Source organism: Manis pentadactyla, chromosome 7, assembly GCF_030020395.1.
Source record: "Manis pentadactyla isolate mManPen7 chromosome 7, mManPen7.hap1, whole genome shotgun sequence".
NCBI classification, from domain to species: domain Eukaryota; kingdom Metazoa; phylum Chordata; class Mammalia; order Pholidota; family Manidae; genus Manis; species Manis pentadactyla.
In genome coordinates this window covers 103,763,595-103,778,375 of record NC_080025.1, presented here as the reverse complement: position 1 = coordinate 103,778,375, position 14,781 = coordinate 103,763,595, and the positions used below count along the sequence as shown (strand labels likewise).

General features: G+C 43.7%; 1 protein-coding gene across 2 annotated transcripts in view; it reads right to left on the bottom strand.

The window, feature by feature from the left end:
- Window positions 1-5,737, bottom strand: part of MINDY4 (MINDY lysine 48 deubiquitinase 4) — a 112,313-nt gene extending 106,576 nt beyond the window's left edge. Inside the window, exons 1-2 of one of the 2 annotated variants that reach the window (XM_036897473.2) lie at window positions 5,566-5,737; window positions 2,098-2,217 (exon numbers count right to left, since the gene is read on the bottom strand). In XM_036897473.2, coding sequence (XP_036753368.2) covers window positions 2,098-2,217; window positions 5,566-5,628 — 183 coding nt within the window. In that variant the 5' untranslated portion in view covers window positions 5,629-5,737. The remainder of the gene's footprint in view (window positions 1-2,097; window positions 2,218-5,565) is intronic. The other variant, XM_036897474.2, reaches the window with a different exon arrangement.
- Window positions 5,738-14,781: the final 9,044 nt, after the last annotated feature.

The following is a 14,781-nucleotide window of genomic DNA, read 5'->3' as shown; positions in this document are numbered from 1 at the left end:
TCGAATTAACATTAAATTGAAGGCTTCCCTAGAATCATGCTAGCTTTTTAAGAATATCAAAATCATTCCACATAGGTAGATTAATAAGTATAATTTTCTGTAAAATATAAGCTCCAATTCATTGTATAACAGCTAATAACTATTGCATAAATCAAATAATCAGGGTACTTATCAACATCTAATAAAAATATCTTAAGTATCATAACAGTTACCTTAGGGAGACTGTATTATCATGAAGGTATAAAAATAACTTAAATGGCAAAGATACTTCCAAAAAATTGGGTAAAAGTGCATTACATAAAAATTCCACTGTACCAGAATAGTTGACTGAATTTTCTGGTTAACTGTCTCAGTCTCTGTGGAAAAATCTTTCTAAAATGTAAAGCCTGCTCTCCTGCCTTAAAATGCAGCAAATGAAAGATTGCTGGATATCTGCTGCCGGGCAACAGTCTTGCTTGGACAGGACGTCAGCAGACAGTAGACAGAGAGGGCTGAGTGTCAGCCCAGGCCCCAGGGGACAAAGGGCATCTATTGGATGTCTTTACTGAGCCTCTGAAGCGACTTCACCCAGCTGCTTTGCCCTTTTCTCCTCAAAGTGGAACACAAGAACTTCTGGCAACCTGTATGCTCCTGTAGGCTGACACCAGTTAGTTGAGGTTTAGAGGTTAGCCTGAAATCCCACTCTTCATTTTATTGATAGAAAACCTGGCCTAAGTTTCTCCCTGGGCTATGATGTGCATGAAGATGGCTTTCAAGCTGTTCTGAGGTTCTTCCAGGTGTCTCAGAAACAGCCTTGGAGAGCTAGGGGGTGTCCTAGCCCCACACCAACCCAATCTGCTCAGACTTCATTTGAGAAAAGGGTTACAAGAGGACCTTGACATTACTACAACAGGATTGGGAATCAAAAGATCTGGTTTTAGCCTCCTCCTACCTTGTCACTGTGAGATCTTGATAAGCCACTTTGCTTTGGCTCACAGCTTCCCCAGATGGAGAGCTGTGGTTTATTAGTGTTTTAAAAGCTGCTTAGCTCAGCCCTGAGGGGCTACCCCCAGAGAGCCAAGAAGACAGGAAGGACCTCTTCAACGCCCTTCAAACAGGGTGGCATCTCATCTTTGTTTTGCATCTGGGGTTCCACAGGAGATATCAATTTATTGCCATTTTTTTAAGTGTGATAAATACTAAACTACTGATTAGGTTCTTTCCAACTTTGACACTATGCCCTACCCCAAGGCAGTATCTGCTGGAGAGCCTATTCTTAAATTAGAAGTTTCTGTCTTCATAGCAGAAAGAGCAATTACGTCAGAATAGTAGCTTCATTCATCCATACATTGATTCATTCAGTCAACCAGTCAGTCATATCATCCACAAAGGCATACTGACTACTTACTATGTCATCAGGCAACACGCTAAGTATGGGGATAAAATAGTGAAGAACAGAAGCCATCTTTGGCCTCCTACTGCATCCAAAGTCAGGGGGAAGGCTAACTAAACAACCACACAAACACTCTATTATAAGCATTACAAGCACAACAAAGGAAAAACACAGGGTGCCATGAAAGCTTGTAACAGTGGGCAGGAGAATCAGAGAAGCCCCCCATACACATAACCCCAATCAAGGATGTTTCTATCTCATCTCCAATGTGCCTGGGTTAGCTGAACCCAAGCCTCGCTTCTGCCTGAATTACAAATCACAGACTTAAGAATAAGGTATTACTCAGAACTGGAAAAGGAAAATCTTTTGCGGGCAGGAAATGGAAAATTTAAGTATAACTGAATACTATATCCTTAAGTAGAGTCTGACTGAAACTAGCCTCATGGGAGAAGAAGGAGCATAGGACATAACTGTTCTAGGCTTGGGTTCAAAATGAGCCACGCAGCCACGTATGCACAATATGCTGGCAGGGGCAGCCCAAGGCCTGACTGGAAACGCAGCTCACACTTGGGATTTGTCAGAACTTGACAGGATCTGTTTCTCCCTGACGGCAGGTATGGCAGGCTTCCTGCCGCCCATCTCTGAAGGCCTGGCAGGGCCCACAAGCACTCTTATGTCACCAAACTCTGTTCCAGAACATCACATCACACTTTAAAAGAACGTGCCTTGTTCTCTTTGTAGAGAAATTCAAGATGCAAAACCTTGCGGAGATCATTTCTGCTGTTTATGCTGAGGTCAGAGCGTGGGCGCTCCTGGTCCATGATCACACACGTCTTCTTTAAGCCCTAAGGGAAGAAATCTGAATCATTATTTATCATTTTGAATCACAACCTTCGTTCTTTGACTTAGCATATAAACAAGACTGTTGATGTTCATTATGATCATTCTTATCCTGCCTTCCTCACAAGGATATTGCAAGGAACAAAAACTGACTTGAGAATTTATTTTTATATAACCTTTACACTTGACAGTACCTTCACAATTACTTTTCTGAATCTTACAAGGACCCAGTGGGCTGAACTAAGGCTGGAGTTGTCAGCTCATTTTATAGAAAAAAGAAGTAAATTTAGGTAACTGGCTCATCCAACGCTGGCCCTGGGTTTGGCCCTAGATTTGGGGCACAGAATATGAAGCTTAAATTTTTTTTAAATGGAGAAACATTAACAGAAAGCCAACATTCATTCTCTTCTTTTCTTAGGTGGGGAGCCAGAGTTGATTCACCCAAGGTGACCAAGTGGTCTCACATAGTGGGGGCTTCTGATCATCCCAGCCTGTGCATCAGTGATGCCAGGACTCAGGCCCACCAGAAGGATGTGGTAAACATTTGCTGAGACCCCCATTGAAGCCACTTAGCATTGCCCAGCCACGATCTCCCAGAAGACTCAGCTAAGACAGGCTCTGGTGATGGCAAGTGCTGTTTCCCCCACAAGCCTTGCTTCTTCATTTGAAAATAACCACAGCAGCTGCTGCCTGCACACCTCACCAGGCCATGGTGATCACCAAATGGGGCAGGATAAGGAGCTCACGAACAGCTCAGCCTGGTGCCCCGAGAGCCCTTTGCTCTTGATTGACACAGACCCCAGCGCCAGCCAGGCCCCAACTTGTCCCCTAGCCTTCATGTTCAGAATTTTACAGAGGCTCTGGCAGCTGGGAAAACAAGACAAAACCTGCTGCCCACCATGAACTGAGACAAGAATTTGTGAAACAAGAGGTATGAACACAACCTTGACCCAAAGAAAATTTTAAAAAAGTCATAGGAATGGGGTAACAGAAAGAAATGGGTGTGTATGTTGGGGGAAAGACAGGGGCATACCAGGTGCTTTGGGGAAACTTCATGATGGCTTCTCCCCAGTCGAGGTAAGATAGAAACCTCTGTAATGAGGGCTTTCTTTGCTGGATAACTTCTTCTGATAGTTAACAGATCAGCACATCTTGGCACATTTAACAAACTCTATGGGATTGTAGTACACACTGGTATTTGGAAACTCCTGGGGCAGTGGCTGAGGGTACCCTCAGAAATCCACCAGTTGCCAGTCCCATCCAGACCACTTAATCTTCATTTACTCAACAAACATTTCCCATGCACCTACTATGTGCCAGACTCTTCTAGATGAAGGAAATACAGAAGAAATAAAAACCTCTCACAGAGCAGACATTATTAGGGAAGCAAACCATAAACAAAGGGATAAACGTACAGTTTCCCCATCTGCAAAATGAATGAAATGAACCACTAGCCCACTGGTTCAGTGGCTGGAGGTAGTGGGGTAAACACATCAAAGTCATGACCTTCATGGAGCTTACATTCTATGGGAAAAAGCCAACAAGTATAATATGCTAAAGGAAAAAAATACAACAGAGTAGGAGTCAGAGAAGGTCAGGAAAGGGTGTGGGAAAGGTGTGCTACTTTATAAAAGTCAGTCATAAAGGTTTCATGGTTAGGTGACATTAGAGCAGAGATGTAAAGGAGCTCAGGGAGCGGGCCACACAGACACTTGGGGGAAGCGTGGCCTAGGCAAGGAACAGCAATCGCAAAGGCTCCGTGACAACAACAGGCCAGTGCAGCCAAAGCCGCATGATCAGGGAAAAGCAGCAGGAAATTAGGTCAGGGAAGTCACCCACAGCCTGGTAAGGAAAGGCCTTAATGGGGCCTACTAGAGAATTTGAAAAGAGGTGCATAGACTGACAGACCATGGTTGGAGGAGGCCAATGTCGCTTGGTACTATGCAGGTAGAGGAGGTCCAAGGCATAGCCTGGAGCAGGGTCACAGAGAGCCTTGTAGGCCCTGCTGAGACCTTCCCTTGGATTTTATTCTAACTGTAATAAGAAGCCCAGGTTGGATTTTGAGCAGGAGTGACATGATCTAACTTGCTTACCCTGGGCAGGTTTCTTTGCCTCCTAGTCTCATTATAGTCTAACATGAAAGGAAATAATTACATCTGTCTCTCAGGACTGTTGTGAGATTTGAGAAAACAAACAGGCACCCAAGGGCAGGTTTCTTTGCCTCCTAGTCTCATTATAGTCTAACATGAAAGGAAATAATTACATCTGTCTCTCAGGACTGTTGTGAGATTTGAGAAAACAAACAGGCACCCAAAGACACTTTCAGAACAGGTGCACTTCAGAAGGGGGTGCAGTGAAGAGAAGGTGCCATACACAATGCTTGGGAACTGCCCATATATTATTATTAATTCTCATTAATAATAGGATTTAATTTTAAAAATAGGATTTCACTTAAGACCTGCCAAGGGTAGGTCTTTTTATTCGTTTTTACAGATAAGCAAATTGAGGCCATGAGCAACTACCCAAGCTCACACTATTAATAGCGGATATGGTACTGCTCCATCTGATTTCAAAGCCTTTCCTCTTAATTCCACTCAAAAAATTATCTTGTTTGTGTGGATGTTTAATCCGAGACTAGTGCCTGTCGTCTCTGCCCAACCAGACACCGTGAGTGGCAAGCCCTCGGTCACTGTGTAGAACGAGTTATGGGCGCTCTCCCTACACTGGCACTCTCCGTGAACCCCCTCGGCCTCTCCCGCAGGGTGTCCTCATCTCCACTGAAGGGCAGATGAGAGTCAAGGGCTTGCCCAGCTTTTGAGTACTCCAAAAACTCTCCTGGGACAAGACAATAGGAGAAATTTTAAAAACGACTGCAACCACTGAACTCACCCCGAACTTCCCGCTACTAAGGACAGGACTGAAGAGTTTAACCTTTTTTAGCCTTTGGGTTCCCTTTGGGGATAAGTTCTTCCCTAATGGGGCAGCAGTCTTGGGATGGCTGTGGATTCGGGCAGGCTGCACTCCCGCCGCCGCGACAGCACCGGGGCGCTTTGCGAAGCCGGGCGGAGGTCTGGCGGGCTGGGCCGCAGCCGCCGAGCAGGGAGACGCCTGGGGACGGCGGGCGGTCCTCCGGCTTCGCGAGAAGGGTGGGGTGGCGAAACGGTTCCTGGGAGATGTAGTTTCCCCACGCCCTGGAACTTGGCGCTCTAGGGGAGCAGCTCTGGGGCAGGCCCGGCAGGGGAAGGCTTCCCTCCGCGAAGTCCGCCAAGATGCAGGGGTTGCCGAGGAGCCCCGGCTGCCCCCACCCCAAACTGGAGCAACCGCCCAAAGCTGTGCAGGGCGGCGCCACGTACCTTTCTGCTGAGGAACTCCCTGACCAGAGAGGCGGCCACCTCCTCCACGAAGAGGCTGTCCATGCTGCCCGCTCTGCCCCCGAGGTTGCGGCCCACCTCGGCCCCGGCCCCTGGCTCCGCTGGGGCCAGTATGGCGGCGTTGCCCTGGCGACGGTGTCATCGGCGCCGGGGAACTCCTCCCCTTCTCTGGGAGCCCGCGCTGGGGAGGCTGGAGGGAAGGGGAGGAGCGTCCTTTACACTCCCTTCTGAGGGCGGGAGGAACACCCCTAAGGCATAAGCGCGGCGCCTCGCAGGGGTGTGCCAGGCCACAGACTCCCCGCCTGGGTCTCGGCTCTGTCCCCTATCCGTCGGGGCGGTCTAGAACAAGTCACTGCTCCGTCTGATTTACATTTTCCAAGATGTGAAATGGGAGAATGCCTGCCTCCTTGTTCCTGGAGGAATATACCCACAATGGCGGATCCCCTAGAGGGCCACTGACAGCACCACAGCGGGTTCCTGGGCTCACGGAGACAGCGGACCTGGGCTAGCCTGGACTGTGTGGGACGAGGAGGTCCGAGACACTACTTATTCAGTGCTGAAATTAAAGCCCCTCGTCCCCTTGGTGCCGGCTTTTCCATAATGAGACTGCCAGTAATTGAGTACCAAGTATTTTATGCACATGGTCACATCTTTAATCCTCCAACTTCCAGGCAAGATGGCTACTATTGGCCCACTCTTTAAAACAAGACACCGAGATTGGCAAAGGTTAAGACTGTGCTGAAGGCCACACAGCTAGGAACTGGCAAACCCTGGATTCCAGCCAAACCCACGCCTTTGCCCAAATCAGCTCCCCCAAATTCTGTGATTTGGGTATCTCCTTCACAGCCTTGGCGCCATCTGCACACCACCTAGTGTATCCATTTGCTAAGGCTGCCGTACAAAGTACCACAGAGTGGTGGCTTAAATGACAGAAATGTATTTTCTCACAGTTCTGTACGTTAGAGATCCAAGTTCAAGGCATCAGCTGGGTTAGTATCTTCTGACGTCTCTCCCCTTGGCTTGCAGACTGCCGGCTGTCTCCTCCCTGAGTGTTCATGTGCTCTTCCCTCTTTGCACGTCTGAGTCCTAATTTCTTGAAAGGACACCAGTTGTAATGGATTAGGACTCACACTAATGACCTCATTTGAACTTAATTACCTCTTCAATGGCCCATTACCAAATACAGTTACCTTCTGAGGTACTGGGAGTTAGGACCTCAACATTTGGATTTGGGGGTGGGGCACAATCCAGCACAGAACACCTATACTGTTTCTTAGGTTTTTGCATGACTTTGTTTAAACCAACATTTATATTTTTTAATTTATGTTGAAAGTGTTTCCAAGTAGCAATGTCCACAAAATCAGGGATTGGATGTGCTTGTGGAATCTCTAACACACATTAAATAAATATATAACCAGAAGGTTATGCATTCCTCTAAAATCATGTTGCAATCACACTTGGGAAGCAATCAGACTGCACTACTCAGGCTCCCTAGGAAACTGTTATAACACGGCAGATGGAGTTATGATCTCTAGGCATTTTCCACTCTAGTGTGCGGTGGTTCCATGAGAGGCCTTTTAGGGTGTTTGGTGCTGTATGACAGTCCATGAGTGTAGAGTGGGAAGGACGGGCCACAGGCAACCACAGACTCTCTGTCCAGGGAAACTCATGTGCCATCTATGAAGACATACTGACAGATGTAAAATAAGAACACAAGACAGATTTGTGTCCAGGTAAGAGTCTGTGTATCACAGGTCTTATGTAGGAAGTCAGAGGAAAAAGAGATTCCCCTCCTGGAGGCAGATCAGGGAGAAGTGAGGGCAAAGAGTAAAAATTCATTTGTTCGTTCATTGTTATTCATTGATACATATTTACTGAGCCCTCACCATGTGCTTGGTGTACCATCCAACTGACACTGGGGATTAGTACTGCAAGGTAAGTGCCCTTTCAGAGGGAGAGGAGTAGAGTGGAGGGGGAATGGGGAGACAGGCAAAAAACAAGTAAGTAAAACCCACAGAAAACACACAGAGCATTGCAGGTAGTTTTCAAATGTCATTTAAAGAGAATAAAGACATGACAGGAATATACAGAGAAGCACTTTTGATTGGGAGCAGAGATCACAGGTTTTAAAAAGGTGATCATGACCAGATTAAAGATGGCGGCATGAGAGGTGGGACAGAGGCTTCCTCCTAAAACCTCCTATAATACAAAAGTATAATTAATATAAATAATCCTGAGAGAGCAATAGGAAAGAGGACTGTGCCAGACTGCATACACCTGAAGAAAAGAGCACACCTCACAGAACAGGGTAACGTACCAAAGCTGTGGCCCAGCAGGACCCAAGCCCTTCCCCCAGCCCAGCTAACCTGCAGGAGGAAGAGAAACGGAGCAGGGAAGGAGTGGAAGGCTTGGAACTGCTGAATACCGAGCTCCGGAGATCTGCTCTGGGAGCTCAAACCTACATTTCATGGTGCTTTCGTGATACTCTCGTGATTACGGGGTTGGAAAGCTAATACAGGCAGAATTCCTGGAGAGACTGAGATTCCAGTCACTTGTGGAAAGCAGGGATCCATATCCGGCTGCTCTGGAACAAAAGCTTAACACCTGTGTGCTCGGCCCACTGGTTCAGGCAGTGGAGACAGGCGTAGCAGCTGGGAAGCAGGAAACAGCTCCTTCCTCCCCCCAGGCACCAATCCCGCTCCCCTGCGACCCCCAACATTGCTTCAGCAGCTAAGTAGCTCCAGTGTAGAGCTTCTGGACACTAGAGGGCACCATACACAAATATGAAACGCCAAAGGAACCTGGTCCAGACTAAAATTAATATAACCCCTGAGAAAGATGACATGGACCTCATGACTCTCCCTGAGAGTGAGTTCAAAATAAAAATCATTAACATGCTAATGGAGATACGGAAAGATATTCAAGAACTCAGGAATGAATTCCAATTGGAGATCCAATCATTGAAGACCACAATGGAGGGTATTAAAAGCAGATTGGATATGGAGGAGGAGATGATAAATGAAATAGAAACCAGAGAAGAGGAATATAAAGGAGCAGAGGTACAGAGAGGAAAAAGGATCTCTAAGGATGAAAGAATATAGAGAGAACTGTGTGACCAATCCAAACCAAGCAATATTCACATTATAGGGGTACCAGAAGAAGAAAAGAGAAAGGGATAGAAAGTGTCTTTGAGAAGGTAATTGCTGAAAACTTCCCCAGTGTGGGGAAGGAGATAGTCTCTCAGGCCATGGAGATCCACAGATCTCACAACACAAGGGACCCAAGGAAGACAACACCAAGACATACAGTAATTCAAATGGCAAAGATCAAAGGTAAGGACACACTGTTAAAAGCAACCAGAGAGAGAAATAAGATCACACACAAAGGAAAGCCCATCAGGCTATCATCAGACTTCTCAGCAGAAACCTTACAGGCCAGAAGGGAGGGGCATGATATATTTAATGCAATGAAGCAGAAGGGCCTTGAATCAAGAATACTTTATCCAGCAAGATGATCATTTAAACTTGAAGGAGGGATTAAACAATTTCCAGATGAGCAAAAGCTGAGAGAATTTACTTCCCACAGTCTCTACAGTGTATTGGAGGGGCTGCTATAGATGGAAGGGTCACTAAGGTTTAATAGTTGTCACCAGAGGTAATAAAATCACAGTAAAGAAAGTAAAACAGTTAGTTACTAAGCAAATGCAAAATTAAATCAACTACCCCCAAAGTCAGTCAAGGGATAGACAAAGAGTACAGAATATGATACCTAATATATAAAGTTTGGAGGAGGAAGAAAAAGGAAGAGAAAAAAAAGAACCTTTAGATTGTGTTTGTAATAGCATACTAAGTGAGTTAAGTTAGACTCTTAGATAGTAAGGAAGCTAACCTTGAACCTTTGGTAACCACAATCTAAAGTCTGCAATGGCAATAAGTACATACCTATTGATAATCACCCTAAATGTAAATGGACTGAAAGCACAAATGAAAAGACATAGGGTCACTGAATGGATAAAAAAACAAAACCCGTCTATATGCTGCCTAAAAGAGACTCACTTTAAACCCAAAGACATACACAGATAAAAAGTGAAGGGATGGAAAAAGATATTTCATGCAACTAATAGAAAAAATCAGGAGTTGCAGTATTTGTATCAGACAAAACAGACTTCAAAACAAAGAAAGTCACAAGAGACAAAGAAGGACATTATATATGATAAAGGGAGATCAATCCAACAAGAAGATATAACCATTATAAATATCTATGCTCCCAAACAGGAGCACCTACATATGTGAAACAAATACTAACTGAATTTAAAGGGGAAATAGAATACAATGCATTCATTCTAGGAGACTTCAGCACTCCACTCACTCCAAAGGACAGATCAACCAGACAGAAAATAAGTAAGGACGCAGAGGCACTGAACGATACATTAGAACAGATGGACCTAACAGACATCTACAGAACTCTACACCCAAAAGCAGCAGAATACACATTCTTCTCAAGTGCACATGGAACATTTTCAAGAATAGATCACATACTAGGCCACAAAAAGAGCCTCAGTAAATTCAGAAAGCTTGAAATTGTACCAACCAGTTTCTCAGACCACAAAGGTATGAAACTAGAATTCAATTATGCAAAGGAAATGAAAAATTCCACAAACACATGGAGGCTTCACAACATGCTCTTAAATAACCAACAGATCAATGACCAAATAAAAACAGAGATCGAGCAATATATGGAGACAAATGACAACAATAATTCAACACTGCAAAATCTGTGGGATGCAGCCAAGGCCATGCTAAGAGGAAAATGTATTGCAATACAGGCCTACCTTAGGAAAGAAGAACAATCCCATATAAGCAGTCTAAACTCACAATTAATGAAACTAGAAAAAGAAGAACAAATGAGGCCCAAAGTCAGTAGATGGAGGGACATAATAAAGATTAGAGCAGAAATAAATAAAATGGAGAAGAATAAAACAATGGAAAGAATCAATGAAAGCAAGAGCTGGTTCTTCAAGAAAATAAACAAAATAGATAAACCCCTAGCCAGATTTATCAGGAAAAAAGAGAGTCTACACACATAAACAGAATCAGAAATGAGAAAGGAAAAATCACTACAGACAGCACATAAATACAAAGAATTATTAGAGAATACTATGAAAAATTATATGGTAACAAACTGGATAACCTAGAAGAAATGGACAACTTTCCAGAAAAAACAACCTTCCAAGGCTGACCAAGGAAGAAACAGAAAATCTGAACAGACCAATTACCAGCAATGAAATTGAACTGGTAATCAAAAAACTACCTAAGAGCAAAACGCCTGTACCAGTTGGCTTCACCACTGAATTTTATCAAACATTCAGTGAAGACCTAATACCCATCATCCTTAAAGTTTTCCAAAGAGTAGAAGAAGAGGAAGTACTTCTACACTCATTCTATGAGACCAGCATCACTCTAATACCAAAACCAGGCAAAGACACCACAAAAAAAGAAAATTACAGACCAATATCCCTGATGAACATAGATGCAAAAATACTCAACAAAATATTAGCAAACTGAATTCAAAAATACATCAAAAAGATCATCCATCAAGATCAGGTAGGATTTATTCCAGGGATGCAAGGATGGTACAACATTTGAAAATCCATCAACATCATCTACCACATCAACAAAAAGAAGGACAAAAACTACATGATCATCTCCATAGATGCTGAAAAAGCATTTGACAAAATTCAACACCCATTCATGATAAAAACTCTCAACAAAATGGGTATAGAGGGCAAGTACCTCAGCATAATAAAGGCCATATATGACAAACCCACAGCCAACATTATACTTAACAGTGAGAAGCTGAAAGCTTTTCCTTTAAGATCGGGAACAAGACAAGGATGCCCACTTTCCCCACTTTTTTTCAACATAGTACTGGAGGTCCTAGCCATGGCAATCAGACAACACAAAGAAATAAAAGGCATCCAGATTGGCAAGGAAGAAGTTAAACTGTCCCTGCTTGCAGATGACATGATATTGTATGTAAAAAGCCCTAAAGAATCCCCTCCAAAACTACTAGACCTAATATCTGAATTCAGCAAAGTTGCAGGATACAAAATTAACACACAGAAATCTGTGGCATTCCTATACACTAACAATGAATTAGCAGAGAGAGAAATCAGGAAAACAATTCCATTCACAGTTGCATCAGAAAGAATAAAATACCTAGGAATAAACCTAACCAAGGAGGTGAAAGACCTATACCCTGAAAACTACAAGACACTCTTAAGAGAAATTAAAGAAGATACCAATAAATGGAAACACATCCCATGCTCATGGATAGGAAGAAATAATACTGTCAAAATGACCATCCTGCCTAAAGCAATCTGTAGATTCAATGCAATTCCTATCAAAATACCAACAACATTCTTCAACAAACTAGAACAAATCATTCTAAAATTCATATGGAACCACAAAAGACCTTGAATAGCCAAAGCAATTCTCAGAAGGATGAATAAAGCTGGGAGCATTACGCTCCCCAACTTCAAGCTCTACTACAAAGCCACAGTAATCGAAACAATTGGGTACTGGCACAAGAACAAACCCATAGACCAATGGAACAGACTAGAGAGCCCTGATATAGACACAACCATATATGGTTAATTAATATACGATAAAGGAGCCATGGATATACGATGGGGAAATGACAGCCTCTTCAACAACTGGTGTCGGCAAAACTGGATATCTACATGTAAGAGAATGAACCTGGATTATTGTTTATCCACGTAAACAAAAGTAAACTTGAAATGGATTAAAAACTTGAATGTAAGTCATGAAACCATAAAACTCTTAGAAAACAACATAGGCAAACATCTCCTGAATATAAGCATGAGCAAGTTCTTCCTGAAAGCATCTCTTCAAGCAAGGGAAACAAAAGCAAAAATGAACTCATGGGACTACATCAAACTAGAAAGTTTCTGTACGGCAAAGGACACCATCAACAGAACAAAAATGCATCCTACGGTATGGGAGAATATATTTGTAAGTGACATATCTGACCAGGGGTGAACATCCAAAATATATAAAGAACTTACATGCCTCAACACCCAAAAAGCAAATAATCCAATTAAAAAATGGCAGAGGATATGAAGAGAGTTCTCCAAAGAAATTCAGATGGCCAACAGACACATGAAAAGATGCTCCACATCACTAATCATCAGGGAAATGCAAATTAAAACCACAGTGAGATAACACCTCACACCAGTAAAGATGGCCAGCACTGAAAAGACTAAGAACAACAAATGTTGGTGAGGATGCGGAGAAAGGGGAACCCTCCTACACTGCTGGTGGGAATGTAAGCTAGTTCAGCCATTGTGGAAAGCAATATGGAGGTTCCTCAAAATACTCAAAATAGAAATACCACTTGACCCAGGAGTCCCACTCCTTGGAATTTACCCAAAGAATACAACTTCTCAGATTCAAAAAGACATATGCATCCCTATGTTTATCGCAGCACTTTTTACAATAGCCAAGATATGGAAGCAACCTAAGCATCCATCAGTAGATGAATGGATAAAGAAGAGGTGGTACATATACAGAATGGAATGCTATTCGGCCATAAGAAAGAAACAAATCCTACCATTTGCAACAACATGGAAGGAGCTGGAGGACATTATGCTCAGTGAAATAAGCCAGGTGGAGAAAGACAAATGCCAAATGATTTCCCTCATTTGTGGAGTATAACAATGAAGCAAAACTGAAGGAACAAAATGGCAGCAGTCTCAGAGACTCCAAGAATGAACTAGTGGTTACCAAAGGGGAGGGGTGGGGAGGGAGGGAGAAGAGGATGGAGGGGTATTATGTTTAGTACACATGGTGTGGGGGATCACGGGGAGAACAGTGTATCACAGAGAAGGGACATAGTGGATCTCTAGCAACTTGCTGCACTGATGGAGAGTGACTGCATTGGGGTATGGGTGGGGACTTGATAATATGGGTAACTGTAGTAACCACATTGTTTTTTCATGTGAAACCTTCATAAGAGTGTATATCAATCATACCTTAATAAAAATAAATAAATTAATAAATAAATTTTTAAAAGGTGATCATGTAAGATCACTGTCTTGCTGTGTTCAGGCTGCAATAACAGAATACCATAGACTAGGTGACTTGGAAACAACAGAAATTTATTTCTTACAATTCTGGAGTCTGGAAGTGCAAGATCAAGGCACCAACACATTGTCTGCTACAAGCCCGCTTCCTGGTTGCTACATAGCCATCTTCACATTGCATCCGACATGGCAGAAAGGGTGAGGGGGCTTCACAGTTCTCTTTCAGAAGGGCACTAACCCCATTCACGATGGCTGTGCCTTCATGACCTAAATACCTCCAAAGACCTCACATCCTAACACCATCATACCGGGGGTAGGATTTCAACCTATGAATTCATGGAGAGAGGGAAGACACAAACATTCAAACCCTGACAATCACTTAGATAGTAATATTTCAGCAAAAACCTGAAGGAAAAGAGGATAAGACCCATGCAGTTATTCAGAGGAGGAGTACTCCAGGCAGAGGGAACAAACGCAAACGTCCTGAGACAGCATCAAGCCTGAGCACTCATGAAACAGAGGCCAAAGGGCCAAGGAGGGACTGAGGCTACAGGGCCCAGATGTGAAGGCCTGTGGCCATTGGGAGGACTCCGGCTTTTACCCTAAGCTGGGTTTTGAGTAGAGGAGAGACAGATCTGACCTTGATTTTGATAGGATACATCTGGCTTTGTGTTGAGAATTAACTATAGAGGGACAAGTATGGAAACAGAGGGACTGGTTAGGAGACAATAACAATCAGTAATCTGAGCGAAGTTTAGGTCAGACACAGTAAGTGTGTGGGGGCATTACACTTTCCTGATGCTGAACCTTTTAACATTACAACAGAACCGCAAGCAAGAGAAGCACAGGAATGTGTTCTTTTTCTAGACACAAAATTGGCTCCTGGGGATACAGTAACCTTAAGATAACCTAAGATATCAAGTAAATGAGAACAATCTGATCAGTATGGGAAGGGCAAAGGATGTCCTGCCAGCAATCTGGGGGAGGGGCTGGATTGCATCATATGTCCCATTCTGTGCACAGATCCCTGCCAGTTACCCTGATTCCTCTGCGCTGGGCTCCTGTGAGTGGGAGAATCCCACAGAGCTCTGTAA